We start from the raw sequence: 27,333 nt of genomic DNA on the forward strand, positions 1-27,333 counted from the left end.
CCTCAATGCCCTTCACCATCTTTGTTGCCCTCCTTTGAATGCTCTCTAACAGCTTAAGGTCTTTCTTATATTGTGTCACCCAGAACTGCACACAATATTCAAGGTGGGGTTGCATCAGTGCAGAGCAGAGTGGGGCAATCCCCTCCCTCACCCAGCTGGCGATGCTTTGCTTGGTGCCCCCAGGACATGGTTGGCCCTCCTGGCCAAGTAACTGGCTGCCAGTGCACTGCTGACTCATATTTGACTTGCCATCGACCAGGACTCCCAGGTCCCTTTCCTCATTCCCCAGTCTGTACATCCGGGGTTGACCACCCCAGGTACAGAATACGGCATTTTCGGCGGCACCTGCTCCATCCCGATTGGAAGAGTTTCCAAGCCTACAATGGGACACATCGCACAGACAAAGCCCTCGGGGCAGTGAGCCCAGGGTGCCCGTGCTCCATCCACCGGTCTGTCAGGACAGGGCGCTGGGGTTCAGTTCCTCTGCAGGGACCGACCCCGGGGCCAGCCACCCCCGTCCGTGTCACCTTCCCCGCCGGAGGGGATTTCTCGGTTCTCTTTGGCTCGACCCACGGGCCGGGGGGGGGCGTAGCCGGGATTTCCCGCTCGGTCCCGCCCCGAGTCCTTATAGCCGGGCTGCCCCGGCTCCTCCGGCAGCTCCGCTGACAGTACTGGTGACAGCCCCGCATCCAGCCCCGCATCCAGCCCCGCATCCAGCCCCGCATCCAGCCCCGCCGCCGCCCGAGAGCCGCCGCAGAGTAAGTCCTTCGTGCCAACTGCCCGGAGCTCGGGTCTTTCCCTTTCCCCGTCTCTCCCGCTTCTCCCGAGTTGCCGCCCGACTCCCGGCTCGCCTTGCTGCGAGTCTGGGGAGCTCGGGGGCTCTCTGCTGTTCCTGAGAGGGGGAAACAAGTGGCAGGTGCTAAAGGTTGGGTTCCCGGACACAGAAACAGGTTTGAGTCTCACCGGGTAATTATCAGAATGGAGAATAAGTCAGACTGCTGCGAGACAGCAGCTCCAGGCACATTCCAGAGCTAGACACCGCAAGGATATGTGTCTGGCAATTCCATTTTGACAGCTGGGTCTGATTTCTGTTGCTTCTTCCCAAAATTTCAGGGTACAGGCTGCAAGTGGTGACTACTGTAACCCCCACCACCACCCTCCAACTCTTTCCCCAAAATCCAGATGTAGGTCTTGGACACCAAGGCATCCTAAACCCAGATCAGGCACTGGGATCCAAATCCAGTGTGACATTTCCCAGCCTCTCCTGTTTGTCTGATTTTCCCCCAAACCACAGAAAAGTAACTGGATTATGAGTCACTCAGCCTGGCTGCACTGGAAAAACACCATTTCAGTGCCTGGATCCTGGATGGTCCAGGGCAGCCCATGTGGTCTGCACCTTACCAGGGGCAGTGTGCTAAGCTGGCACATTTCTGCATTGCCATGCTTTCCATTTTGTGACTGTAGTTCTTCCTAGTCAGGGAAGTACTACTGCCCCTAGGACCTGTCCTTTCCTTGAGCACTGAAAATTCCTGTCAAAATTCCCTTCTATCCTTAGGCAGGAGCCCCATATCCACTGTGTCAGCTCCTCGGGCACAAATTGAAAGGTTCAACCCCAGGGTTAGGATCCTTGGTGTGCTTAAAGTAGGATTTCTTTTTGAGGCTGCTGCAAAGTAAGGAAGAGACTTTCTGTGGTTGGAGCATATGGCTGATCTAGAAGCCATGGTCTCTCACCATCACACCCGAGTTCAGAGCAGAAAACCTGAAGAAACCCTCATTCTCCAAAGCATTCAGCTGCCCGTCCCCATCAAAGGACCTTGAGGCTTGCCAGATCCAATTGAACCAATCAAATGGGAGCAGAGAGCTTTGGAAAACTCAGGTTTGGGTTTGCTTCAGTCACGTTCTCTATAAAAAGACGCCTGAAAAGCCAAAGATTTTGGAAGTGCCAAGAGAGGCTCTCAGGGAATATGTGTGTTTCTTCTCGGTTGCTGTTAGCTCGAGCAGTGAACTTTGCAAATTCCAGGCCTGAAAGCAGGATTTGGCTTTGGGAACAGTAATATGAAACCAAAATTCTGGACAGCAGCAGCTGATTTCTCTTTCAGAAGCAACAGTTTAAAATGATGCTGCCCAGATTTGAAGCAAGAGGGAAAAGTAACATATTACAGTGCATTCTCTCTGCTTCTTTCCAATAACAACATATATGTATAATTTTCTCTTTCTCTGTTTGAAAAATTCTCTCTAATAGCAGGAGATGCTGTTTTACAGGACTATTTTCTGTTGTGCTTTAGTAATTTAGGGAAACAAAATTCTCATTTAAAAATTACTGAGGCACTGCACAGCTATATCTACACTATTCCCCAGACAGGTGATAGCATGGTTTAATGCTGATTTAAAGCATCTCAGGCCAGATGAGATGCCATGGGATCCTCTGGCAGCTCTGCCACTGCCATTCTCCTGAGTCCCTTGGGTCCCTCATCACCCCCAGCCCTATGGGGGTGCCCGGAGCTGCTGAGGCACATGGACCGAGTCCCCTGGGAAGGCTATGCTATTGCCTTAGCTTCTCTATTGGAGACATAAGTTTTGTTCCCCCTCAGCTTTTGACTCCACTAAGAGCAGAGCTTGGCCACCATCAGGATGCTGCTGGACTACATTGGGTGGCGGGTGTCTCACAGGGATCTGCAGACAGGAGCATGGATGTGAGCAGCAAGTGAAGTGTCAAGGTGGGGCTCTGGGTGGCCCAGCTTGTCTATAGACTGCGATTTCCCAGGCAGAGCCAAGTGGAAGCCAGTGGTGTATCTACTCAATACTTAATCCAGCTACCCAAAACTGTAGGAAAAAACCCCACCTCCTAGGAGGGCTTCCCAACTTGCAAAGGTTGGGGCTGGCGTCTACATATACTCTTTGCTTTGATTAATTATCTGCTTATTTAGGAGTCACCACATAGTCTGAGGTTCATTAAACTCAGTGTCTGCACTGCTCTACTGCTTCAAAAGATTGTTTGACCCAGTGCAAGTTTCTTGTGTGGGCAGGGATGACCCCACTTCCACAGGGAACAGTTGGGGGAGGAATGGCTGATGCAAATGCAGAGAATAAACTTTGCTAAATAAGTCTGGATTTCTGAGAGGCTCTCGGAGAGTGGGGAATTTCCACTAAAACGAGAGATAAACCCTTGTGACTTAGGATGTCAGTCCGCTTGAGAGGACCAAAAATCCAAACAAATGTTTGTTAGTACTGGCAGCAGCTCAGGAAAAAGAAGTCAAAAAAAAAGATCAGCAAAAAATTTCAGAGTAGGGGTAATAAGTCAGTCTCTTCCCCGAGTCTCTCTAGCATGCCATGAGCCGCCCCTCACGAATGAGCTCGTTCCTGAGTGTGCTACACAAAAGCTGCCTCATTTGAGGAGGAAAAGGAGCAAATGGGAAGCCACCGTGCCAAGAGTCTGGCCTGGGCCCTTCTGTATCATGGCTGTGCTCCAAGAGTTTCCATTTTCCGTTCTGCCCACCCCAGAACAGCCCCAGCTCAGAGGTACATGCTGTGATCAGCATCATGGGGAGAGCTTGCTCTGTCCCACTGCAACTACACCAGCAGTCACAGTACCACTGTCCTAACGCTGCAGGACCTCTGTACAGGGTGGCAAAGGATGCTGTGTGAGCTGTGCTACTCTTCTGTTTGGAAACTGTAAGCTGAATATACTATGTCAAAAATAATTGGAGCTAAAGACTCCCCTGGCACAAACCATACTGCCACATAACAATAATGAGAATGATGTTGATAACAGTAAATTAATAATACTAGTGAGTTGGGAACAACGTCAGCTCTTGACCTTAAATCATTAAATTTCCCAAGACTTGAATTGGAGCTCCGTGCCTGGGAAGTGATTCAGCATTTCCCTGGTGTTAGCTGCTAAAAGAGTTAGGAGCCTGCTGGAGTTTAACAGTCTTTGGTTTGAGAGCAGAATACAGGCATAGAGGAGCAGCCCATGGCCATCTAAGCCAGAGCCAAATTCCTGGTATGTCCTGTCTGCCACAGAGAGCAGGAGCAGATGCTGATGGAGGCAGAAGGCGCAGTGCTAGCACAGCATTTCCTGCCTGTGGCCCCCAGATGCAACAAGCACCACTTCCTTTTATCTGAGTATTTCTTCCAGAAAGTGTGAGGTTTTCTTCCATAAGGAAGTTTCTTATAGGAAGTAAGTAAGTTTCTTATAGGAAGTAAGTTTCTTACAGGAAGTTTCTTACAGTAAGTGCATGGCTATCTAACAATAAAGAGAAGAGATGGAGAGAGGAGTTTTTAATACCTCTTGCCATTAAGGCTGAGGCTGCATTTCAAGGTAAAAGTGGGAGCTGGGATTTACTGCTGGTATTTCCTACTGCAGATACAAACATAGGCCAACTAGCAGTGGCACACTGATAATCACTGGGCAAGCATTCAAGCTGGCCAGATGTGAGTGAGCATGGTAGCTATTGCATTGACAGCCTTACTTAGATGTTTAAGGTTGTCTCTTTCAGATTATTACCAGGACACAGTTCTGACAGATTTTAAAAACTTTTATCCAGCCTAATCGTTCTGTTATGGACTCTCTTATGTGTAGTGTCACTTAAATGGTTTTCAAAGTTACATTGCATTCACCTTGGCATTGAAGAAGAACCAAAGCTGTTTACAAATCCTCCTTTCTGATCATCATTCATCGAAACAAAAGACCTTAGGCTTTTGGAAAGGGAGAGGTACTTTCTTTGGTTAGAAAACAAACAAACAAAAAAGAATAATAAATGCTTTGTATGAAATAATTGGAGACAGAGAAAGAACTCAGCTGAATCTGTGCTTGAAAAACAGGAAGGAAGGGATTTGGCAAAAATAATCTAAACACAATTATATATTGGGAAATGCAGGCTGAGAAAAGAACCCTTTATCTTCTTCCCAAATGAGTTTTCATCTTCGTTGCATTTTAAAGGCAATAGCATTACTAATCCTGAACATGACCTGGCGTCCAAAGCAGGGCAAAGAAAAGCTCTCAGTGATGCCAGGCTCTAACTGCTCTCTGTACCATCCAGCTGCTACCACTAACTTGCTGTTTCAAAGCTCTACAAGCTGCTGGGAGCCAACAGGAGGAAAGAAAATTAAAATGAAAAGCCACAATCTTCCAACCAGTTTGCCCAGAAATAAGTATCATGGTTTGATCAGCATGATACATATCAACAGTATGAACTTAACAAGGGTATTTGAAGATCACCACTTTGTGGCCTTATAACTGAAGCCAAATTCTTCCTTTATTTAAAGCCTAATTCTTCTGCCCTTCCTCAGTACATGTAAGCCAAAACTTTCTTGCCTGAGAGTTCTTCATACAGAAGTGTTCTGGTCTCCTAGAAAGTCACTTTATTTAAAGTGTTATTAGAATAAGGATTGGAAACTATGAGTCACTTTATTTATTTGCAATAATTACATAATTATAATCATTACACAAATTGTCATAGTTGTGCAAATAAGTATTTAGCAATACATTAAATTATACAGGAACATAAATAACTCTAATTATGAATTCTGAAAATATGTTGTAACAATAACAAATTCCTGTTATCACTTACTTGTAGTACAGGAGTGTTGGTGGTAGAGTAGGACAAAGCAGGATAATGTCTGTTTAAACAAGGCTAAACCACCCTGATCCTCATGCCTTGTTCCTGTTTTCACTTAGCAGAGATCGGCAAAAAAAGGCCCTGAGGAAGGTGGGAATTGATCCCAATGCCATATAACAGTATGAGAGTTTTGTGGTTGCTCTGAAGAGGCACAGGACACTTGTCCCACCCATCCATATTCATATGCAATATCCATGCTCACGTCCATAGCTGTGGAAAGCTCTGCTCTCCTGTATCCATATAAGCTCAAGGTCTCAGACCATCTGAATCAACCTTAAAACGACTCTTTGATTTTCTCTAGGTTCTTTATTAGACCAGAGAGCTGCTTCCTTTCTCTCAGTTACCTGGAGTGACATTGCTCAGGAGCTCCCCTGCAGAGCTGTGCTCATTCCAGACGTGCAGCATTCTCCACATTGCCTGCATGTATGCCTTGCCACGTTTTTCCATGGTATTTTTCTGGCTGTTATAATCTGATCAATTCTTTTTCTGAAATTTACAGGCTAGAAGGAAAATGATGAAAATGTTACCCTTTCTCCAAAGTGGTCCTATTGGAATACGCAGTGGATCAGAGGGTTGCATTGGTCCGAACAGGCAGTTTGAAAACCCTTCGGCATCAGTAGCTGAGCAAGTGCCTGCCTGTTCTGAATCTTCTGTAGAGGAGATCTGGTCCAAGAACCAGGAGAAGATGAGTGAAAGGCCAGCGGGAGCCTGCAGAGCTTCACGTGCCTCTTCCATCACGAGCAACGAGAGCTGCATCTCTGCTGGAGACAGCCCTGAAAAGGGCAGAGGAATAACAGGAATCCTTAGAAGTGCATTTAAGAAAATTAAAAAGACCAAGCCACCCAGTGGTAAGTGCTCTTCCATCCTCCTTGTACCACTTCAAGGGCCATAGTTACTTCTAGAGGGGCTGCACAAGGTGGAAAATTGCCCCCCGGAGAAGCGAGGGCACCAATAGATTGAAGTGACTTTTCCAAGAAGCCTGGGGAAACATGGGCTGAGGGAGACATGATCTCAAGTCATAGACCTTTAGTACCAAGGGCACAGTCCATTGGGAACTGTCAGTTTGCAGGTTTTCTCTCCAAAAGTTATTTCTACCTCTCATGGGGGCACAGAGTTCTGAGGGTGGGTGAGAAACCAAGGCATACCTCTCAGCTCTGTTTCTCCATGAAACCACCACCCTGTGAAATCACAGAACCACAGGATGGTTTGAGTTGGAAGAGACCTTAAAGATCATCTATTTCCAACCCCTCTGCTCTCCCAATCTCCTCTTCTTCCAGGAACAGGAGTAAGCACCACATGTAGGTCTTTCCCGGGATTGACATGTGGACATACAGCTTCTCCAGTCGCAGGCACTGGTCCTGCAGGATGCTTGGGGAGGTAGAGAAATACTTGTTTAGAGAAACCCAGCACAAGAGAGGAAAGTGTCCCTTGTTACCTCATTCATAAACTTTGCAAGCTGTACCTTAAAATCCGTTCATTTTGTAGCACTGCCTCCTTTGCTGTGGGGTTCTTATGAAGTCTTATTGTTTTAGTACAAATTATCTTATTTCCAGACAAGCCTCTACCTGTCTGACTGGTGTCTCCTTCTCCATGTGTCAAATGTTTTCCCTAACTGGTGGTTTTCCTTCTTGGCCTTGAATTTGCTGCTGAAAACAGGCCTTTTGTGCCTTTTTTCTTATCAGTTCATTGCCCCATTCCGGATGTCTGCAACCAGAACTGCAGAAAATATTTCAGATAAGATACCACCAATGCCCGGTACAATATGTTACCATTTTTCTGTCTCACCTGGGCATTCCTCACTGGATTCATCCTGGGGTCATAACTGACATTTTCACCATCACTTCCCAGTAACGATTTACAAATTCTCCAGGCATCTCTCTTCCTCCTCCATCTCAAGCTGATTCACATCCAGCTTGAAGCAGAAAATCCTATTTGTTGCTAAGTAACTTTTGTTCTATTGAATTTGTATCTTGTATTTTGTGCTATTAAATTTCAGCCCATTTACTATTCAAGTTATCCCATTCTCCCTGTAAAATGTACCAAGCCCTCAGTTTCGATAATGTCTCTGTGTAATCAGCAGATGCCAGTAAGGCACTCCCAGCTTTAATGCCACAGCCTCTAATGAGAATATGAAGTAATATGAGTTTCATGGATAATGTAAGCTTTCTCCAGCCAGGGTCCTCCATGTAAACATTACATACCTAACAAAACTTATTGTGGGATATAATTTCTTCAGTTTAACTAATAATTTCCCAGACTGCACTGTCTCAAGCAATTGGCTGCTGTTCAGATAAGATAGTTCAATTGTATTTATCTTGCCTGCTAAATGTGTCCTTCAAAACAATTTCACAGGTCAGGTTGTGCTAATCTATTTCTGGAAACCCATGTAGTATTTCCTCTAGCACATCTTATTTAGCTACATCTTTCCATCTGCATTTTTTCTAGAGCCATGCTTCTGACTTGAGATTATATTAATGGGAAAGGGATAATCAATCAATCAATAAATATCTTCACAAGGCTAAATTCTGGAAAAAACTATATGTAGCTCATGAATAGTTCACCATATGCAATACACTGGTGATGGGTATTCAAATTGCCATTGCCCCAGTTAAAAGCAAGCTAGGAATAATCTGATCTTTAAATAAACAGATTTTCTATATGGTGAAGGAACCCAAGATCTAGCATTTTAGAAATATAAGCATTTTAAAAAAATATTCCAGAACTGTCATTTTTTATAAAACATAAATTTAAGTCTTCAATCTTGGGTAAAGAAAGGCTGTTCTTTTTTCACCAGTCAAACAAGTCATGGTTCTCCTTGGAGAGCAAAAGCTTTGTGATGCCACCCAACATCTGATTGCCCTGGAGAAGAGCCTGTCTAGCAAAAGTGAGGAGGGACTGAACACCAGCCAGGAAGACATCGAGTCTGTCTATGAAGTTCTGAAGCACAAAGTCTTCAGTGTCTTGAAAGACTCCGTGCTGCTAGCAAAAACAAACCCAGACCTGCTGCAGCAGGCAGTGGAGGCTCTGAAAGAGCAGGAGAGAGAAGATCAGAACTACATGTCAGAGAATCCACCTGACCAAAATATGCAATTTAGACCTAGAAAATGGAAAGAGCTTTGGCTGGCTACAGTAAAGGAGTCGGTAGAGGCTCGAATGAAGGACACAAGCCGTACTCCCATAAATGAGAACCTCTCTGCAGTCGGCCAAAACCTCCTGCACGTGGGAAAGACAATGAAAGAAGATTTGACAGTGGTTGTAAAGTACATTAAAGAGCTTTATCCTCCTGAGTTTAATGTGTTCAGCACATATGCAGAATTCTACCACGATTATTTTGCCTCCCAGGCAAAGAAAAATGCTGAGTCTCATCTGGAAGACAAGGATATTTACCTTCTTCTCTCATGGGTGCACAAAATTTATCCAAAGTAAGTGAGACTTTTAAAAGTTTTTATCCCAACACAGGTTTACTGGCTGCAAAACAGGCATTTGCTTGATTTATGGATTAGTATCACTGCGAGGCAGTCCAGTACCTGGCTAGGTTCTGGTATCACTGGTGACATGCTGATTTACACTAGCTGGCCAGGACAGCTGGAAGGGACGCACTCAAGGCTGCTAGTCTGTAACTGAAGGGCTGATCCCACCATTTAGGCTTCTGGACAACAAACACAGATGTTTAGAGCTTCACTTGTGGGGTAAATTGGTCAGGTTGATTGCCTTGATATCTATTCCAGTTGCACATTTGAACTCATTCTTAGAAAATCTGGAAACTTCAGCTCTCTGGACCACAGGGGAGACAATAAATAGAACAACCTGAGATGCAATTATCCTGGGCATGGAGGATGTTGCTTAGGTGTTACCCACAGTCTATGCTCTCCTCCCAGTTAGGAGACCCATGCATGCACCCTTGAGAGAGGACATCATTAGCCAAGGGTCACCCTTCATCCTCACGAACCCTGTATGTTATAGAATTGAAAGTATTCCTTGTTGTGGCTTATAGTACTGGATTGAGAATTGAGGGCTCTCATTTCTTAGGTGGAAACCAGTAATGTTTTTTCTATTCTAAAGTCATTCAACCTTCACCTCTATTTTTTTCACTGATAGAATATAATGAGTCAGTGTTGATCCTGGGAGTTTTCCAGAGTTATGCTCTAGGTCAGGATATTCAGGCCTGAACCAGTATGTGTTTGGAAATCAGTAGCTGTGAGGAGGAGGGCTCAGCCAGAGCAGCGCAGCCTGGCACTGGGGACAGCACTGGCCAGAGTAGCAGCTGCTTTGTGGGGTGTTCCCAGAGGTCACATCCAGGTGTTCGCTGAGGGATCACCTCTCTGCATGGCCAGCAGCAAAGGGAACAATGAGGAGAAGGAGGACGGCTGCACAACAACCTGGCCCCAGCTTCCAGTGTTGTACCAGAAACAGCCCATGTGCTGGAAGCAGGGCAGTGCACCCCTGTGGAGCTGGGTGATGTGCAAACACAGGGCTCAGGAGATGTTCAGGGTTATTCTCCTCAGCTCCAGAAGGACAGGCTGCTTCCACATCAGCTCCCACAAGTGTTGTCCTGAGCTCCCCAAGGTTCGCAGGTCTGCTTCCTCACAGCTGCTCAGGAGCATCCGGCTCAGCCAGCACACGGTGGGAACATGACAGCAGGGTATGAATCCACCCACTGTACCACCCAACCAGCCACAAAACACCAGCTTTTCATCTCCTCATGTCTCTATGTTGATGGAGAGAAGTCGTGCCCAAGGGCTAGACCCTCCTGCTTGCTTCAGATCCCCCATGCCCATCAGAGCACAGTGGCTGGTGCTCAGGAACTCAGAAGACCATGACTCCCTTCCCAGGGTTACCTGTAGTCCCATCCTCACAGATCCCACCCCTGGCACATATTCATCTCCTCCAAGTCTTGCCTGGACTAAGGACAATGTATATTTCCTTCTGTTTTTTCACTGAGATCCTCGAAAAGTGTTAGTGATTTGCATCGACAGCTGTCTTCAATTACACTGCCCTTGGAAAATGTGATTGTTTGGCTCTTTTCATTCCAGAGATATGAGAAAAGATCATGCTTTAGCCAAGGAGTTGGATAAAGTTAAGCTTGGAAGCCTTTTGCCATCAAGTCTGAGCAAAGAGCTTGAAAAGAAATACCTTGACAGTGAAGAGGTGAGAATCTGTTCAGTCACTCCTCTTCCCTTTACTGCTCCCCTATGACTTCCTGGAGAAGCTGTGACTTGTCCTGAACACACAGTTCTCACCTGTGAGCCATACACCCCACATGCCCTTCCAGGGAGAAGTAAAAGCTTTTGTTTGGTTTTGGGGCACAGGTCAGCTTTCTGCTAGATGGGACTTGCAGAGCAAACTTCTGCTTAGTCTTGGGAGCCATCTGAAAAGAACTGTTCTGTTCTTGAAAACTGCGTGGTAGGAAGGGAAGGGGGGAAATCCAACAGCTAATCTTCATGGGCAGTTTTCCAGTTGCCTGTTAAATCTCCAGAGGGATTTGTAATCCCTCTCATAGTAATATCAAAAGGATCCCAAATTACTCCTGGTCTCTGCAGATGTCCCAGACCATGGGTGAGTGCAAAGCATGGAGATCTGGTCTTAAAAAAATCTGTTAGTTTAATAGAGAATTTCTTGGTCTGCAGATGATAAAAGTGGCTCTGGTTTTTGTATCACTTAATAGAAAAAAGGAGCAACTTCTACAGTACTCCCAGAGCTCAGTGTTTTTGGCATTTGGGGCTGGAGTTCCTGGAAAATGAGAAGACAAATTCCAGGTTTAGATGTAGCTCTGATGGTTTGCATATGGGAGAGGTGGTGTGAGGTCTGCAAAGCCCATGAGCGAGGCACCGGGAGATCAGCAATATGTACCAGACACTGTACAGACCATTTCCAAAGCCTCACTGCAGTGTGTACTCAGAGGGGTCAGAGCAGAGAAAACCCGAGAGCATTTTGTTTCATTCTCCAGCGCTTGTAAGGCATCAGAAGTGCTCATGCAAAAGAATTGCAAAACCAAGTAGCACTGCATGTGACACACGGGCAATGTGTGGTTGGGGGAACTTGGGCTCTGGCACATGCAGCTGCCTGCAACCTTTCTACTCACCGCTCCCCTCCCTGCCCTCCTAATCCCCACGGATGTGGTGGGGTGATGGGCAGAGATACAGAGTTTCATCTTCGTTCCTACCTTGAAATACTCAGCTCACTGTTGCATTGGTGGATACTGTGAGGGGGTTGTCCGTGTTGTTGTGGTGGGTTAAGCATCTTGTAACAAGGAGCCTTCCCAGCCAGAGCCGAGGAAAAAGTCTTCTGAGCCAGGCAAGAGGTGGATGGGCAAGTACAACCCGCGGAAGGCAGGAGCTGCTGCATCCATGTTGTGGTAAATGCTGTTGTTCTTCCTTCCTTAAAGGTTACCGTCAAAAATTCTCTGAGCAAGTGTTTAGATAAAGAAATCCAAAGATGGAAAGAAGACAAAGAACCAGAGAAGCTAAATGGGCATTTTCAGAGTGAACTCCTAGGAATATTTGTTATCCAGGTAATACAGAGCTATACTAAAAATAGAAAATCTCATCCGTCACTTACTTGGGATTTGAGACCAACCATGGTCACTATGGGAAAGCAAAAGGCTAAGTCACTTCTGTGGGGCAGTAGCAGAGGTGGGTGATACAGGGGAGCCAAACCCCCATGGTCTGGCATGGCCCTGGTACACCACATGCTGGAGGCAAACTCTTCTGTAGGCAAAATGAGAAGGAACGCTGCCCTCATTCTCCCCATGCAGTCTCTCCTGCATCCCCAGTAGCAGAGAGACAAGAGGTTCCTTGCCAAGCAAGGAATCTGTTGCTTGCTCTCAGGGAGACTGTCACAGGCAGAGCTGCCCTTTTTCCAAGCTCAACGCTTTCCCTCCTCTGCCTGCAGAGAATTAGTCAAGCGTATTTTTCAAAAAATAAACCTTTCATATGATGAGATTGTTGTGATTAAATTGTATTTTAATGCCATCATATGACATTCAAAAAAGAAAAAAAAGAAAAGAACAAAACCAAGTGTCACTTTTGCTACTTCCTCAGCTATTTTACAGGCTTTCTTTCATGCTTCTTTCTTCTTTGCCTCTTCCCATTTGAAAATGAAGTTCAAAACTAAATAAGTATAGCTGCTCTGTATGGTGCCTGGCTCAGTCGCAGGGGGGATGCGGGAGAGCTGGGTACAGTTACCTCAGTTAAGGATCTGCAGCCTCTTTGACCAGCCAACCTGGCTTTTTCAGAGCAGGCAGCATTTAATATTGATCTTGCTTTTTTGTTCGTTTTTTAGAGCATCTACAGTGGCCAGAAGCGAGCCCAGGACATCAGCAGTGCTGTGGGGGAGGAGCTGTCTCAGCGCCTGTTGAAGGAGCTGCCTGCCTTCCTGAGGAGGTGCGGTAAGGCAGCCGCGGGCAGCGGGGCTGGCGGAGCCACCCGGGCATGCACTCACCCACCTCTCCTCTTCCCATCTCCCCTCCAGCTACAGGGATGCTTTCGAAGACTTTAAGGAGAAAAGTAAGAAGCACACACACTACAAGCCTATACTGATTGCAAATATTAACAACTGCTGGAATTTTAGGTAAGGGTCCAAGAGAAAAAGTTTTCTCCTTCCTCTGCAGGCAACCTATAATAGTGTGATAGAGGGGAGGTACTTCAGAGCGAGCAGAGGTAGATCCATCTACCTGCAGAGGAAAATTTGGAGACCTCTGAATTTCTCTCTCTATCATCTGAGGACAGACTATTCTGACCTTGCTGATGTTTCCTTGCAGAGAATACACGGAGAAAAACATGGCAGAAAAGGACGATGGTAAAGCCGATATCCTCAGCACTCTTGGCGATATTGAAAACAGTGGCTTTGATGTGCTGCTTCAGCAGCTGTTTGTTCAGCTGAAGGTACTGTTCCCATGCCCCACACCCTCCTGCCCCATGGCTCAGCTGGTGCCAGGGCAGGGCACGGTTCTCCTGCTCTGCTATCTGTAGCTCAAATCTCTGATTCAAATCAGCAAAGTTCAGGAGGGCTCTGGGCCAGGGCACAGTGTCAGCCCTAACCCACACTACTGCCAGAAAACTCCCACTAACCTCTGCTTGAGCTGTTCCTCAAGCCTGAAGGAATGGGTGCAGTGGCACAGGCATGACTGTGCAGGTGACATAACTCGTGCCGATCGCTCTGAGACAACGGGCTGCAGGAGGGAGAGTCTCAGCCTGCAGCTGTTTACTCTCCAAAATGTATGAAGCCATTACAAATGGCCTAAACTGCAATTACACAGCTTTTGGCTTCTTCATAAAGGTGACCTAAAGGGCAAATTAGGCTTCTTCCCTTTTTTTTTTTTTTTTTTTTTTTTAGTGTATGTAACACAAGCTTTTTAAGTTACACAATTTTGGTGGAGGGGAAGGAGGTTTAGGAGTTGGGAATGTTCAGCCACAATCTCTCCTGCTTTCTCTGTAGAGCCTTTTTGAATGCATGACAGAGCAGGGTTGCTTTTTATTTTTTTTAAATTTTCCTGTTTACTTACTGTGGCTGAGAAAAATTGAAAATCTCTCATAATGATTCATTTTTTTCCCCCTGATGGTTCCATAATTCTCTAATCAGACAAGATGGTGTGAACAAAACATTAAAAATGTGGAAATAAAAAAATATGAAACTTTTGAGCCCTTGGTCTTCTCCATCATGAGGAACCAAGAAGGGGACACAGTCCCCTCTTCCCCCACCCCTGTAAGCCATTGTCACACACCTTTGCACAGGACTCTGCACGCTGCCCTCTCGCTATACAGGACACTGTACATATAGTAATGCTAAATATAAACATGCATGGGATTTGCTTTGAGGCAACTTAACTGATTTCCCTTTTTTTCAGCCAATGTATAAGAAGTTCACAGAAAATAAGTGGGACTCCAGCAACGAAATTATGAATGAGATCATTAAAACCACCAGCAAACATATTTCAGACTTCCGGACATTAAGGGACCCTTTTTACCACGTAAGTCCAAGAGAAATATTGGAGGGATTCTGGGATGCTGAGGCTGCATTTTCAGCTTTGATATTCTGTGACTCAAGTTGTCTTGACCAACACTGAGCTGGTGAGCTGGCCTGGCATCTGAGAGCTGCTCAGGCAGTGTGCAGTTTACCTAGATTAGGCATATAAATCTTACTCTTCTCTGACAGAAGCAGACTCCTGTAGCTCTGCTGCAGTGTTTGCACAGGAAACTACCCCTGATGTAAAGAAAGTGCTTTAGAGGCCACCCAACATATGGCTTTATTTGTGGATTTGGTTTAGCAGTCTTGAAACACAGATGCAGCTGCATGGTTCAATCTCATTTCTCCTTTGATTGCCCTAAGGACTGGAGGATATGGATGCAACTGGGACAAATCCCAGATAACTGAGCCAAAACCACATCTTCACTGGTGCTGGAGTATATATGAAACATCATTGTATAAAACAATATTTGATTTCCTGCCTTTGTCTTTTTAGTAACCGAAACAAATTGATGATGTTTTGTGTATTAGAGAGAAGAACAGGAAGAGCAGCATGAATTCCTGTTTCTCTCTAATACTAGTACTTCTCAAGCCCATGGAGATCTTTTCTTCACTTTAAACTCTTCCCAGAAGGAAACAACATTTGGAAATTCCCATAGTTCACTAGAGTACAAAGAAATTCTCGGCATCTAGGATGTGGCGTAACCAGCCTTGGGAGGTTGGCAACCAGCAACGTTCTGACATGTAATCAGCAGCAGGGTCTGGTGGGGCATGTCTTACAGCACCCAAGACAATTTTGTCTCCCATCCAGCCTCATGGTTTGTCTTGTCCAGAAGCAAAAGAGAGATGGATGATTCCCTCCTCTCCTTCCCAACAGGCTATTGTTGAGAAGATCCACACCCGTTTGGTTAAAGAGTACATCGTGAGGCTGCTGAAGAGGAAAGTCAGCCTGAAAACTCCAGCACAGCAGCAAACTCTAGCCCAGCAGATCTCCAAGAATGCTGCTGACTTGGAAGCCTTCTGCATGAGCAATGTATGTGAGTGCTTGACACAAGAGCACAGGGCACAGACACACTAAAAACCAAGGAAATAAATTTTCTCGGACCTCTCATTAGCCTTTCCAACTCAGTTTAATTTCCTGGAAGGCAGAACCTTAGACAGAAAGAGGTCTCCAAGTGTCTAAAGGCAGGAGGGCTCTCCTGCTACCACCCTGCCCCTCCCTGGTTGGAGAGACATGATTTCATCCTCCTTTGCCCTGTAGGCAGTTTCTTTTTGAAGGTTTATATTAATAGGACCAGAAGACTTACACAATCTTTTCAGGTTTCAGTGCAACTTCCATGAAGTCTGGGTTTTGACTGTGTTATGATCCAATTACTGAGATATGCCTCTGCCTGAATTAAGGTGCAAACAAGACCATATGCTGAAGACAATAATAAACAGTAAATGTGAGGTAGAGAAATAGAAAAAAATAGAAAAGAGTTGAGGGAGAGAGAGATAGACAGACAGATCAAGCAGAAGACAGTCACCACCCGTGAATCCAGTGGTGTTCCATTGGTTCCTCTTCATCCTGGTCTTCTCAGTGGTGGGGGTCCCGAGTCATTCTTCTGGAGGTACCACCTTTATACAGTCCAAGTTCCAGGTATCCACAGGGTGATCGTAGATGCTGTTCCCAAAACTTGGGATGATATATGTATGAACAGTTGCTTCCTTTCTTACACTTTGCCATAGTGGGAGTTTTCGTCCAGATACATCAGGCAGGATGTGCTAACCAGATCTCCCCTCTCAAGGCCTCAAATTAGCATCTTCCTGTCATAATTGTCTCCTTCTGTGCTTATCTCAAGTTCCTGCTCTGGTGATGGCAAATTCCTTCTGTGGCCTTGACAGTGTTTTGACACAGGCAACCGTGCACTTTAAGTCCTTACAGATTTTTCCCTTCTCCCCTGTTTTCCCTCACTCTGCTGCTTTTAAGCCAGAGGCTAAAGCAGGCAACACAGGGTCTCTGGTATACAAGGGGTTCTTCCACAGGAGCCATGGCTGAAACACCTCTCTTTGTCCTCTGAGATCACTTCCCTCCTTCCCTGCTTCTAAATTTGCCTGAAAAAAAAGCTAAAAGCTAAGCCAAACTCTGTCCTCTACCACCCCTCGAGCATTTGACTGGAGAAGGAACAAGCTTGAGTTTCACACAGTGTGGATGGGAGGTCAGGCAGCTGCATCTTGGGAATTCCAATGGCCAGGAAAGAGGTCCAGTTGAGGCTTTTACCTGAGAGGGCAGGGAGTGGATTTTGGCAATGCCTGGAGATGCTAAAGTCAGGGTTGTGTGTGGACATGGGAGAAAGCAGCACATGGCAGTGTGTTACATGGCCTCTCAGACCTCGTACACACACTGGGCAGCGGAGAAACACAAAGAAAAGAAAACGTGGTGGGAGGGAAGAACAGAGGGAATCTGTCCAGGTGGATGTGGAAACCTCAGTCTTATGGCAAACCCCACACCTCTTGTGTAAGAGGATTAAAAACCATCAAAAAGCTAATACAGTTTTTCTGTGGCTGGCCTAGACAGAAACACCACTGAAAACAATTGAGACACCTCAAATCACTGACCTGTCCTTCCTCCTTGCCTGGAAACGTCCTCAGGAGCCAGCTCTTAGGCTGGGCAGAGATTTGCACCCCCAAGATGCTCTGCTAACCACTTTCTCTTCTGGCAGGGATCTCAAGCCACGTGGCTGAATTCAGCGCTCCCCAAACTTGCTGAAATAATCCGACTTCAGGATTTAGGTGCTATTAAAATTGAAGTTGCAACACTTGCCACAACATACCCAGATATCCGGTAAGAGATGATGAAACAAATTTGCTAATATTCATATGGAATTTTAATTGAGCCAAGAAACAAATAGCCTGAGCCTATGGAAATGGGTGGGAGTTGCCTGCCAGGCTGTGGCAATCCCGGTGCCAAATGGACAACAAAGGAAAATATGAATAAAAGCCTATTTACATATTCCAAATTCTGCCCTGATTTTCTCCTTTGCCTTGGAGATTCCCTTCCCTACCCCAACATCCCAGGACAGTGCTGGGTCCTGTGTGGGATCGCCAGCTGCTGAGCTGGCCCCCACCAGGGACCTCAGTGCCCGCTGTAGGGCAGGGGGCTGCATCCTGATGTGGAGATGTGTGGAAGGAGATAACACTTGCCTGTTTTTTTCTCTTTCACAGCAAAAGACACCTGGAAGCGTTCCTGCACATCAAAGCCAATTTGTCCCGCAGTGAACAAAAAAGCATCCTCGGCTACTTGGCAGACAACAAAGCCTCCACACCACCCAGGGCCATGCTCTTCTCCAACATAAACGTGTCCTAGGCCAAGGCACCCCTCGGCATCCCCTTGTGCTGGACGTCAGGTGAGCCAGGGATGGAGACTGTTCCCCTGGACAAATATACAGCACACACTGCCACCTTTTCCTATGGAAAGTGCTTTGTCTTAATCTGGTGCTCAGCACCTCTATGGGAATTGTTGTTCTCCGTGTGAAGATAGGAGGAGGGGACACCCACGAGATGCAGTGCCTGCAAGGACTGGGACTGCTCCTCACACCAACTATGGATTCCCCCCCCAGATTCTCCTTGGTGCCACCACGTTCTCTGCCTGGACACTGCCCCTGTGCTCTGACCTCCATCTACCTCTCAGGATGCCATGAAGGCCATGACGCTGACTCCCCAGCTAGCCCAGACCAAGCAGGCACCTGCTGTGTAGATTTCTTTTGTCTTCTAAAGAAACGGAGAGAAACAAAACTCAAGCCAAAATTCAGAGATGTTGGAAAAGTCCCATGTGAGCATGTTTGCACCCCCTTTGCCTTTCTCAGAGCCGTGCACGGCAGCTGCGTTAGGCTAAGGGGAGAGGCCCCAGGTTTCTGGTGAGGAGGAGCTGTAGTTCAGCCATGGAGGGCTCTTGCCATCCCTCCACACTGCAGGACCCTGGACTCAGGACTTAGAGTGGCCACAGCTGCATGCTCTGACTCAGCAGCAGCACTGCCCAGGGGCATCAGGGTTTCTGAACCGGCCCTGAAGAGCATGTGCTTCCTTCACCTCTGTGAGGTGGGAGCACCTGACCCCCTGGCAGACAACCCCTCTGCAGTGACCCCATCCAGTGCATCTGCACAGAGTGGCACCCTGCTAACTGAGTTTGGGAGCAAGCTGCCTGTTGCAATGGATTGTGTAGCATCTAGTAAAACACTTTGGATATTACTGAAGCCCTTCCTTATCAAGGAGAGGACATTTCCAGACCCTGTTAACAACACAGTCTTTGAATGGGGTGTGGAACTGGTCTCAAATGCCATCAAAACGTACTGAGCACCCTGTTTGTATCACCGTTCTCTTGCTCGCTCTTTCCCCTCTTGCTGTGAGGTAGATATGATGTGAAAACACAAATGGGTCTCTTGTGAAACTGTGTTTTGTTTCTTACAGCCCAGTTTTTCTGGGAAGCTAACCCCTTGCCAAAACAACACTGTGTTTCATTGGAGACCTTTCCCTTCTGTTTTTTTTTCTGTTTCAACTTTTGTATTAGTCTGTGGAAAGTCACTCTGGAAGGAGTGAATATTAGCAAATCTGTTTCATCATCTCTTACCGGATATCTAGGTATGTTGATGACTGTGCAAACTATATCATGTATTTATGTGCATAGGCAGTATACCACTGGTGTATTTTTGCATCAAACTCTATTTTTTTCTCAGAGATATTAATTTACAATGTTTATATTTAAACAGTATGCTAGAAATATGCTAGAAAACTGACTCATTTATTCTGTCTCTGGCTGTTGTTTACTGTGTTGCCAGATGTAGTCCTATGTCCTTCTTCGAAGGGCCAGTCCTTCCACTACTCCCAGCCTGCTCTGGTGAATATCACCCACTGGTTCCAAATAGGGAGAGTCTTGCTGGACTATAGACAGGCTGGTAAAGTAGAGGCACCTTCTGTTTGTACTGTGTATGGGTCTCATAGCCTGGCTTTCCTTGCTCTCCGGAACAAGGACTGCCATGTACACCATGTTTATGGTATCTGGTATAACAAGATCCAAAATGTCAGCCTCTAAGCACTACCACAGTCTCAATGTTGAACAATAAAAAGATATGCATTTGACATTTGCATTTGCTCTGGCATTGCCTTCCTCCCTCTCTGTTGTCTCCTCTTGTTCATATGAGCCTTTAGGAGATGCAGCCCACCAGGATTTGTCCCCAGCTGGCCCTGCTCACCCCCTTTTACCCTCCTCACAGTTGCTGTTAGCCCCATGGCATTGCTGCAGCCCCTGTGAGACAGACAGAGTGCTGCAGGCAGCTCACTAACAGTGGCCAGTGCCACAAACTGGGAGAAGGGGTCCTTTGCCAACAGGTTTTGTGGCAAAATTGTAGCCTGAGTGAAGAACACTTTAGTTTTAGTTGCTTCCTGGCCATGGGCAGCACAAACCACCCTCTTCTTATGTAAGCACACTCACACAAAACTCATATAGACACATAATTTAAAAAATTATTATTTAAACACTTAGCTACAGTTTAAAGCCAAATGCCAAAATGACTTCTGACAGTGCTAAGCACTCAAGAGAACTGTCACCTATTGGGTAACATTTTCTTTCCCAATTAGTGAAAGGTCATTTTATTGCTATAAAAAATGGATTTTGATTTAGAGATCTGTTAAGGGCCTAGAGAAATACATAATAGAAGTATTGTGCTGATCTTTAAAAAAAAATATTCCAGCTAAGTAAGTACTTGAAGGAAAACAGTGTATCTATTTATGTATCATAATTAGGATGGGTAGGAGAAAATGGTTTTCATACACATTTCATAAGCCATATGGAACTGCATTGTGCAATTCTCCCCCTCCTGCTATAAACGTCCAGCTTTCAGCTCTAATAAGCCCAGGAAACTAATTTATTTATCTTCCCGTATGACTCGACATTTACAATGGCATTTGTTTATATTTGGCATATTACACGTAGCCTAATAGTTTCAGGACATTGCATAAATGTCTTCTGATAACAATGTTAGTTTAATACGATAAATAGCACTCCTATAAACTAAGTAAAATTTTCTGGGGTCGGTGTGGCTGGATTTTCTTTATCATGCAACCTCTGCTGATGCTCATGCCTGCCTCTCCTTGAAGGCAGAGCAGATAGCCAAGATTAAAGAAAATAAAATCAGTTTTATAGAACAGTTAAGGAAGGTGGTTGCTGGGCACAGGCAGCTCTCCCAGTTGACTGTCATCAGTGCCACCAGGACAGCAGCCTACAACAACCACCAAACTGGGCATGGGCTGAGCTCACACATGCACTCACACACACTCTTGGCTCCCTACCCACCAGGCACTTCCATCATTTGGCAGAAGACTTGTAATTTTCAGTGCAAAAGACAAAAGGACACAAACCACAACAGGGGTGGATGGAGGCATTCCTCACCTCCTTTACTCCCACAGGAGCCATCTGTGGCATGCCAAGACCCCAGTGACACCTGGGGAACTTCTGCCCTTGCTGCAGGGGAAGCCAAAACATCCAGAGAGCTCACAGACTCCTCCCAGTGTGAGCAGGAGTGCTCTGTCAGAGCCTCTCTTCCGAGAAATTTTGGGTTCTGATGACCTGGAAATGAAGCCTTAAGAAACCAGAATGCCTGCAATTCCTCCCTTTGAGCCTGGATCTTCTCTCTAGAATCCCCTGAGAGATAACAGCACTGGACTAAAGGCCACAGGATTTCTTGATGTGCTGTTTTTGAGAGACACGCTAAACCAAAGAGCTTTGGTAGTTGAGCCCTTGCAAGTTCTGCCTGCATCTCCAGGTGGACAGTCCTGGCTTCAGTGACGTGCAGAGTGACATGCCTGGGTGACACAGTTGCTCACCTACTAATTGCTGTAAGGCAGGAGGAGTATGTGCAGTAAAATCTTCACAAAGGATGTGGCAACAATTTGCCAACATCCATTTTCAAATCTCATACTTGCCTTAGCTAGTATGAACTTTAATAGGAGAAAACCTGGAAACCTCAATCCACTGGGAAGAGACCTGAAGCCTGGCAATGCATGGAACGTCCCAAAGGAAAGGTGCACCTGCAGTGAGTGGGACAGCAGAGCCTCCTTCCCCAAGGTAATTAGGGCACACAGGCTGCAGGTCCTGCATCTCCCAGGATGGTTTCACTTGCTGCCCCATCATCTGCCCCTGCTTCTCACAGCTTGGGTCAAAAGCCAGTGCTGGGGAGCAAATGGGCATGAGCCAACATCCCTGAGCATCAGGAAGGAAGGATATTTTGGGAATGGGCTAGAGGCCAGTGACCTTGAGTGTGACACCAGAGAAATTGTGCTTTGCCATGCTGTAGATTGAAAACCATGAGAGTAATTTCTCCCTTCCTGCATGACTTAAAAAGAGGAAGTGGCCAAACCACCCCCACCAATATTCTTGAAACACAAAATAGCTCTTCTGTAGCCACAATAATAAAGATGGAAGTTAATGTTGGGGGATTTCAAGAATTACTCATCAGTGCAGGAACCACAGATTTCCCACTTAGCAAAGATGCAAATCCACACTGACAGGAAGGGAGGTGAATCCCACCTCCTGGGAGGAAACCAGAGGAAATGTGATGGAGCAGAGACACACATCAGGCTGTTCAGGTGATGTTACTAAAAGAAAGTTAATTGTGTTTTTCAAAGCAGTACAAAGTTTTTAATGTTACCATGAAGGAAATGTTTGTACCTGCTGGACACAATCTCTCCCTGCTACCAGGGCTTTCTCTTTTAGAAATAATATTTTAAAAAACCTTTTTGAACTGATCAGTTTGGAGACTTCCCTATAGAGCCATTTTTCTTTTCTCTGGATCTTGTCCCCAGGTTTTCAGTTCCTTCTTTCACCTCTCCACAAGTCTCCTGATATCTCCCAACACTACCCAGTAGTCCTTTGGACCATGTTCTCCCAGTCTTCTCACCCTTCATCCAGCAGATGGGACACAAAAAGGCACATTATATACCAGCACCCAGAAAAACCACCATTTGAGGTAGAGGAATTCATTGCTATTTATCCAAGCAGTTTTCATCCAAGTAAGACAGAGCATTTGAGCTGTAATAACTCTCCTAATGGACTAATAAAAGAGGAAAACTTAATATTTAGCAGAAAAGCTGAGCTCTCAAAAGTACTCATTAATGTTGGAACGACTGTGAAGGGGAAAGATTAGCTCTGAAAGGGAGGAGGTTATAACAAGCTCCTACGTAGAACAATATTGGTCCTGGAGCCTTCAAGAGATTTTGAGCCCTATCCCAAAGGCTGGAGGACAACCCCCAAGTACCACTGGCAAGAGCAGTGCGGCCTGAAAGTTCAACCAAGCACACAGTTTAGAGAAAATAGCAGGATAAAGTTAACAGTGGTATGTCCTGGCTAACAGAGGGCTGTTTCTGCTCTTTGGTTTCATTGCAGTCCCTTCTACTCTACACCAAGGCTGTAGGAAGTGGTGGCAACCACCTGAGTTGTGGGGCAGGGACTGTTATTTTCGTGCTCCCACACAGCAGACCCCTTGTCTTTGGCAAGGTCTCAAATTCACTAATTGTGACACAGCCCCTCCACAATCTGCATGGGGGCTACGCAGACCCAAAAAGGTTGATTGAAGCTACCCACTCCCCCTGTGGGGAGTGACAGAGGTATTTCCAATTCCCCAAAGGAAGCATTCAGCCCAGCAGGATCCTGGCAGCCACCTGCTTGTGACAAGCTTGTGCAGACACTCCTGGACCACACCAGCCTTGAGGCCAGTAGATGTGAAAGGAATGTCACCTGCAGAGGTCACACTTCATTCAGTGGTGTCATTGCTGTCCTGCCTGGGCACAGGTGGTTTGCAGAAATGCTCTCTGAGCAGCCTGGTGTCCATCCCTCAGAATGCTCAGGAGTCACAGAATCACAGAATATCTTGAACTGGAAGGGACCCATCAGGATTATCAAGTCCAACTCCCTGCTCCTCAGAGGACTACCTGAAACTGAAGCATTTGACTAAGAGTATCATCCAGGTGCTTCTTGAACTCTTGGCAGGCCTAGTGCTGTGATTACTTCCCTGGGGAGCCTGTTCAAGTGACCAACCACACTCTGGGTGAAGAATCTTCTCCTGACCTCCAACTCAAACATCCCCTGAAGCAGATGAGGAAAGAGCACCCTATTCCACTTCTGAGGGATCACAGGTAAGTAAAGAGAGGCAGGCAGAACCCACAGACAACTCCCATGATCTTGTAGGGCAAAAAGACCCATTAGAGTTACTGAAAAAAGAGGGCAAACTTTTGTATGCACTGGGTGAGCTACACCTGCTCCTGGAGGAACCTTGGCAGCTTGCAAAGATGCCACAGGTAAGATCTCCAGGTTAGTCCTTGACAAAACACAGCATGAGTAGTAATCCAGATAACCTTTCCTGTGTATCAGTAAGAGAAACCTAGGAGGCTGCAGAAGTAGAGAGTGAAGTGGGAGAGCAGCATTCAGGTACCTGCCATGCCTCTGTCTGTGCTCAAAAATCTTTTGTTGGTCTTTGTTTAACTGCCCAGCTCAGCCTCCCTTTTCAGATCCATTAAAAATATCACCAGGACTAAAGTATTACTGTGGAATGCATGAACTGCCCAAGCTCCCATTTTTGTTTGATTTGATTTCTCTACGAAGCTTCTCTCGAAGAGCTCAGATTGCATTTACTTGGGGAACATTTTGTCAGATCAGCACGTACAGCACAAAATCAATAGCAGCTTTTGAAGAAAGAGCAGATTCATCCGTCAATCAGAACAACTTCTTCAGCCAATTTTTCTTGGGCGGAAACCACACTGAAGAAAAGGAAAAGTTCTACCTTCCTTCCATCTACCTCAAAACCTCACCCTCCATGTTCCCTGTGGACAAGGAGTTGAACCCCATCTCTCCATGTAGCACTATCTCTGTACAAAACCCTATTTCTGTACAAAATAACACTACATCTACCCAGGTATGATTTGTAGTATCATTTTCTACTGTGTCATAAAAATAACTCTATACTGCAAGCTTCAGCTTATTACTCAAAATGATACTAATTGCCCGTTTTCATGCATTTCAATATAGCTTGACTTGAAAAGCAAATTTCTGCTTTCAGTAGTACACAAGCAATGCTTCCATGTTAATGTGCAAATTATCATGAAGAGAATCAACGCACAGCAGACTTCTGCAATCTGTTTACCTTTCTATACACAGAAAAAATTCTTCATAGAGGTGCTTTCCAGACAGAAATGGAGGCAATAAAATCTATAGGTTTTTCAGACCGGGAGGTGTGATGAATATATAGATCATTTCTTAATCAAAGGCTCCCACATCACACATGCACACAGTGCCCCCACACAGATGCTACTATCATAACAACTATTTTTCTTACAGACATATCTGCATCCAGCCTTTTGCCCAGTTTCAGCCCTTAGAAGAACAGGTTTCTGGAAATTCATCATTTTTTCTCTACAGAAAGTGGGCAAATCAGGATATTTTTTTTGGCAACTCAGTCCATGAAGTCTGGGACCTGAGAGCTGGTTGTGCTGATGTGTGAAACCCCCTTCCTCTTCCCATGCTCTGCCACAATGAGGGCTCAAATGGGTTTTGGTCATCGTTCCTTCTGTTGACGTTCTCTGAAAGGAAAACATCAGAAAATTCAGGCCATGCAAGTTCACAATGTTGTAGGAGCTTTAACATACTATGGCAGAAATACAATATGCAGAGGACTTCTCTGTCTATGAGCCATAAACAACCTGTGTTTCAGTTGTGCAATTCTCACCTAATGTATAAAATAATTCATTAATGACAAATCATCAGTCCTGAAATTCTGAATTCTCTGCATTCTGAAGTTTTTGGTATACAAAGATATGCAGGGTATGCCTGAAAGAACAGGGTGGGCATCAGCCCCTCAGAGGCTGATGTGACTGGTCTCACGAACCAGTGACAACTATATGGTTGTTTATTTTAGGTGTTTCAGCTGCATGTCATCAGGGCAGCCTGTGAGGTCTGGTGCAAGAGGTGTTCTTCCTCTCTAGGACAGGCTAAGGAGTCACCCCAGGGCCAGGGGCAGCATCACCTCTCCTGGGAGCAGAGCTGTTTGTCAGCTGTTTGTTGCATGAGGGAAGTTCCTGCCTATGTATGTAAGGATGGGAAACAACCAGTGCTGCAACCAAGTGGTTGTCCATCTCCTGGATAAGGAGGGAACAAGAAGAGTTCCCAGGAAGAAGGTGATGCATGTCTGCATGTCCTGGGACGATGTCAGAGGACAGGTGATCTGTGGAAGGGAAGGGTGACCTAGCACCAGAATAAGGAAGGGGACCCAGAGCTGGTCTGTGAGCAAAGCTCTTTAAATATTGCCTCTGTCAGAGGCTTCTGATGGGCACAAGCCAGAGAGCAGGAGCAGGAAGAGGCAGGAGGCCTTGCTGGTGGAGAATTCGCGCAGGTGGTGGCATTTGCCTGTTTTTCCTGCCTTCATTTACATCCCTCATGAGTACACGCCATGGTGTTCTCAGGTGGAACAACAAATGGTGCACACCTGACTGTGCTTTTTCTCTTACTTTCACCTGGCTTGGGTGACTGCAGTATGAGGTGACCGGGTAGCAATGGGCTATCCTCAACAGACCATGTCATTCCGTCTTCAAAAACATGATGAAACCACAGTCAGGGGCTGAAGCACCATAACACAGTGGCCCAGCTCCCCCAAATACTCCTAGCCAAGGGCATGTGAGGTCTGCAAAGGCATCTCCTGGGGGCCTGGGGGGTGGGTCTCATACACAGCATGAGTGGAGGCAAGTGTCTGGACACAGGCAGAGCCACAGGAGGGACATCAGAAGAGTGAGTGAAAGCCAGAGAGACATTGTCTTCAAGGTCAGATGATGATCAGCCTAGGACATGTGGCAGTGACACAATTAGGTACATGCAAATATTCATTTTCCCTTGAACCATAGGCAAGGCAACGGCTGCCAAAGCAAACATGAGCACTATTAGTGACAGATGAGATGTTGTCAGTGTTCAGACCATCTGACTCTCACGTGTTTCTGTGTTTCTGTTTCAGTTCTTTAATGTATTTTCATTTCTCTTGGAAAAAAACCCAAATGGAGAATAGGTTATTTCTCTCCCCTTATGTAGTATCAAGCACACCAAGAAATGGTGTGGTGTATTCACACTCTGAGGCAGAGGTTTCCTTTTGCAGAAAGGATTTCTTTGTCAACCTGAAAACCTTCAGTGCTCTCAACCGCAGCTGTGTTGCATGCAGAAGTCAGTCTGAGGCCAGAACTCTTGAGGGTAAAGATTCAGGCAGCAGTGTGTGCCAAGCCCAAATTTAACTAAACAGTAACAGGAACATGGAGGAAGGCGTGCCCTACCCTGCCCTCCACTTGCCCTCTCCACAGGAACCACAGCCCTGCAGATACACCTTCCAGTCTGTAAGTGACCAGTCCCACAAAGAGCATCTTGTCCTAAACCCAACCCCATCTTCAGTCACAGCATCCAGAAAACAGAGGCCCTTCTTGAGTTGCTTGGCCAAAGCTTTTTCCTAGTCCTGATTTTAGCTGCCATCTGCCCATATTAAAGTATTCTCTTTAAGGCAGAGGACTGTGTTGCTCGGCATATGTCTGCTCTCCTGTCTTATCTGTCCTTCATCCAGTTGAATTAAAGCAATGCCATTAATAAAGATCATCAAGCATCCCTTTTCACCTCTTATAGCCAGACCAAACTGTCAGAATGCTGCACGTTTTGAAGATCAGTTGAGGGGGGTGCAGGAATGAGATGACCACA

General features: G+C 46.0%; 1 protein-coding gene across 1 annotated transcript; it reads left to right on the forward strand.

The window, feature by feature from the left end:
- Nucleotides 1-630: 630 nt before the first annotated feature.
- Nucleotides 631-19,700, forward strand: TNFAIP2 (TNF alpha induced protein 2). Its single transcript, XM_064659243.1, has 12 exons — nucleotides 631-758; nucleotides 6,121-6,469; nucleotides 8,416-9,043; nucleotides 10,655-10,769; nucleotides 12,007-12,132; nucleotides 12,903-13,003; nucleotides 13,092-13,190; nucleotides 13,381-13,504; nucleotides 14,467-14,589; nucleotides 15,463-15,618; nucleotides 17,288-17,409; nucleotides 17,790-19,700. The coding sequence occupies exons 2-12, from the start codon at nucleotides 6,133-6,135 to the stop codon at nucleotides 17,929-17,931; spliced, it is 2,073 nt and encodes a 690-aa protein (XP_064515313.1). The 5' UTR covers nucleotides 631-758; nucleotides 6,121-6,132; the 3' UTR covers nucleotides 17,932-19,700.
- Nucleotides 19,701-27,333: the final 7,633 nt, after the last annotated feature.

Source organism: Pseudopipra pipra, chromosome 6 (genome assembly GCF_036250125.1).
Source record: "Pseudopipra pipra isolate bDixPip1 chromosome 6, bDixPip1.hap1, whole genome shotgun sequence".
Classification (NCBI taxonomy): Eukaryota; Metazoa; Chordata; class Aves; order Passeriformes; family Pipridae; genus Pseudopipra; species Pseudopipra pipra.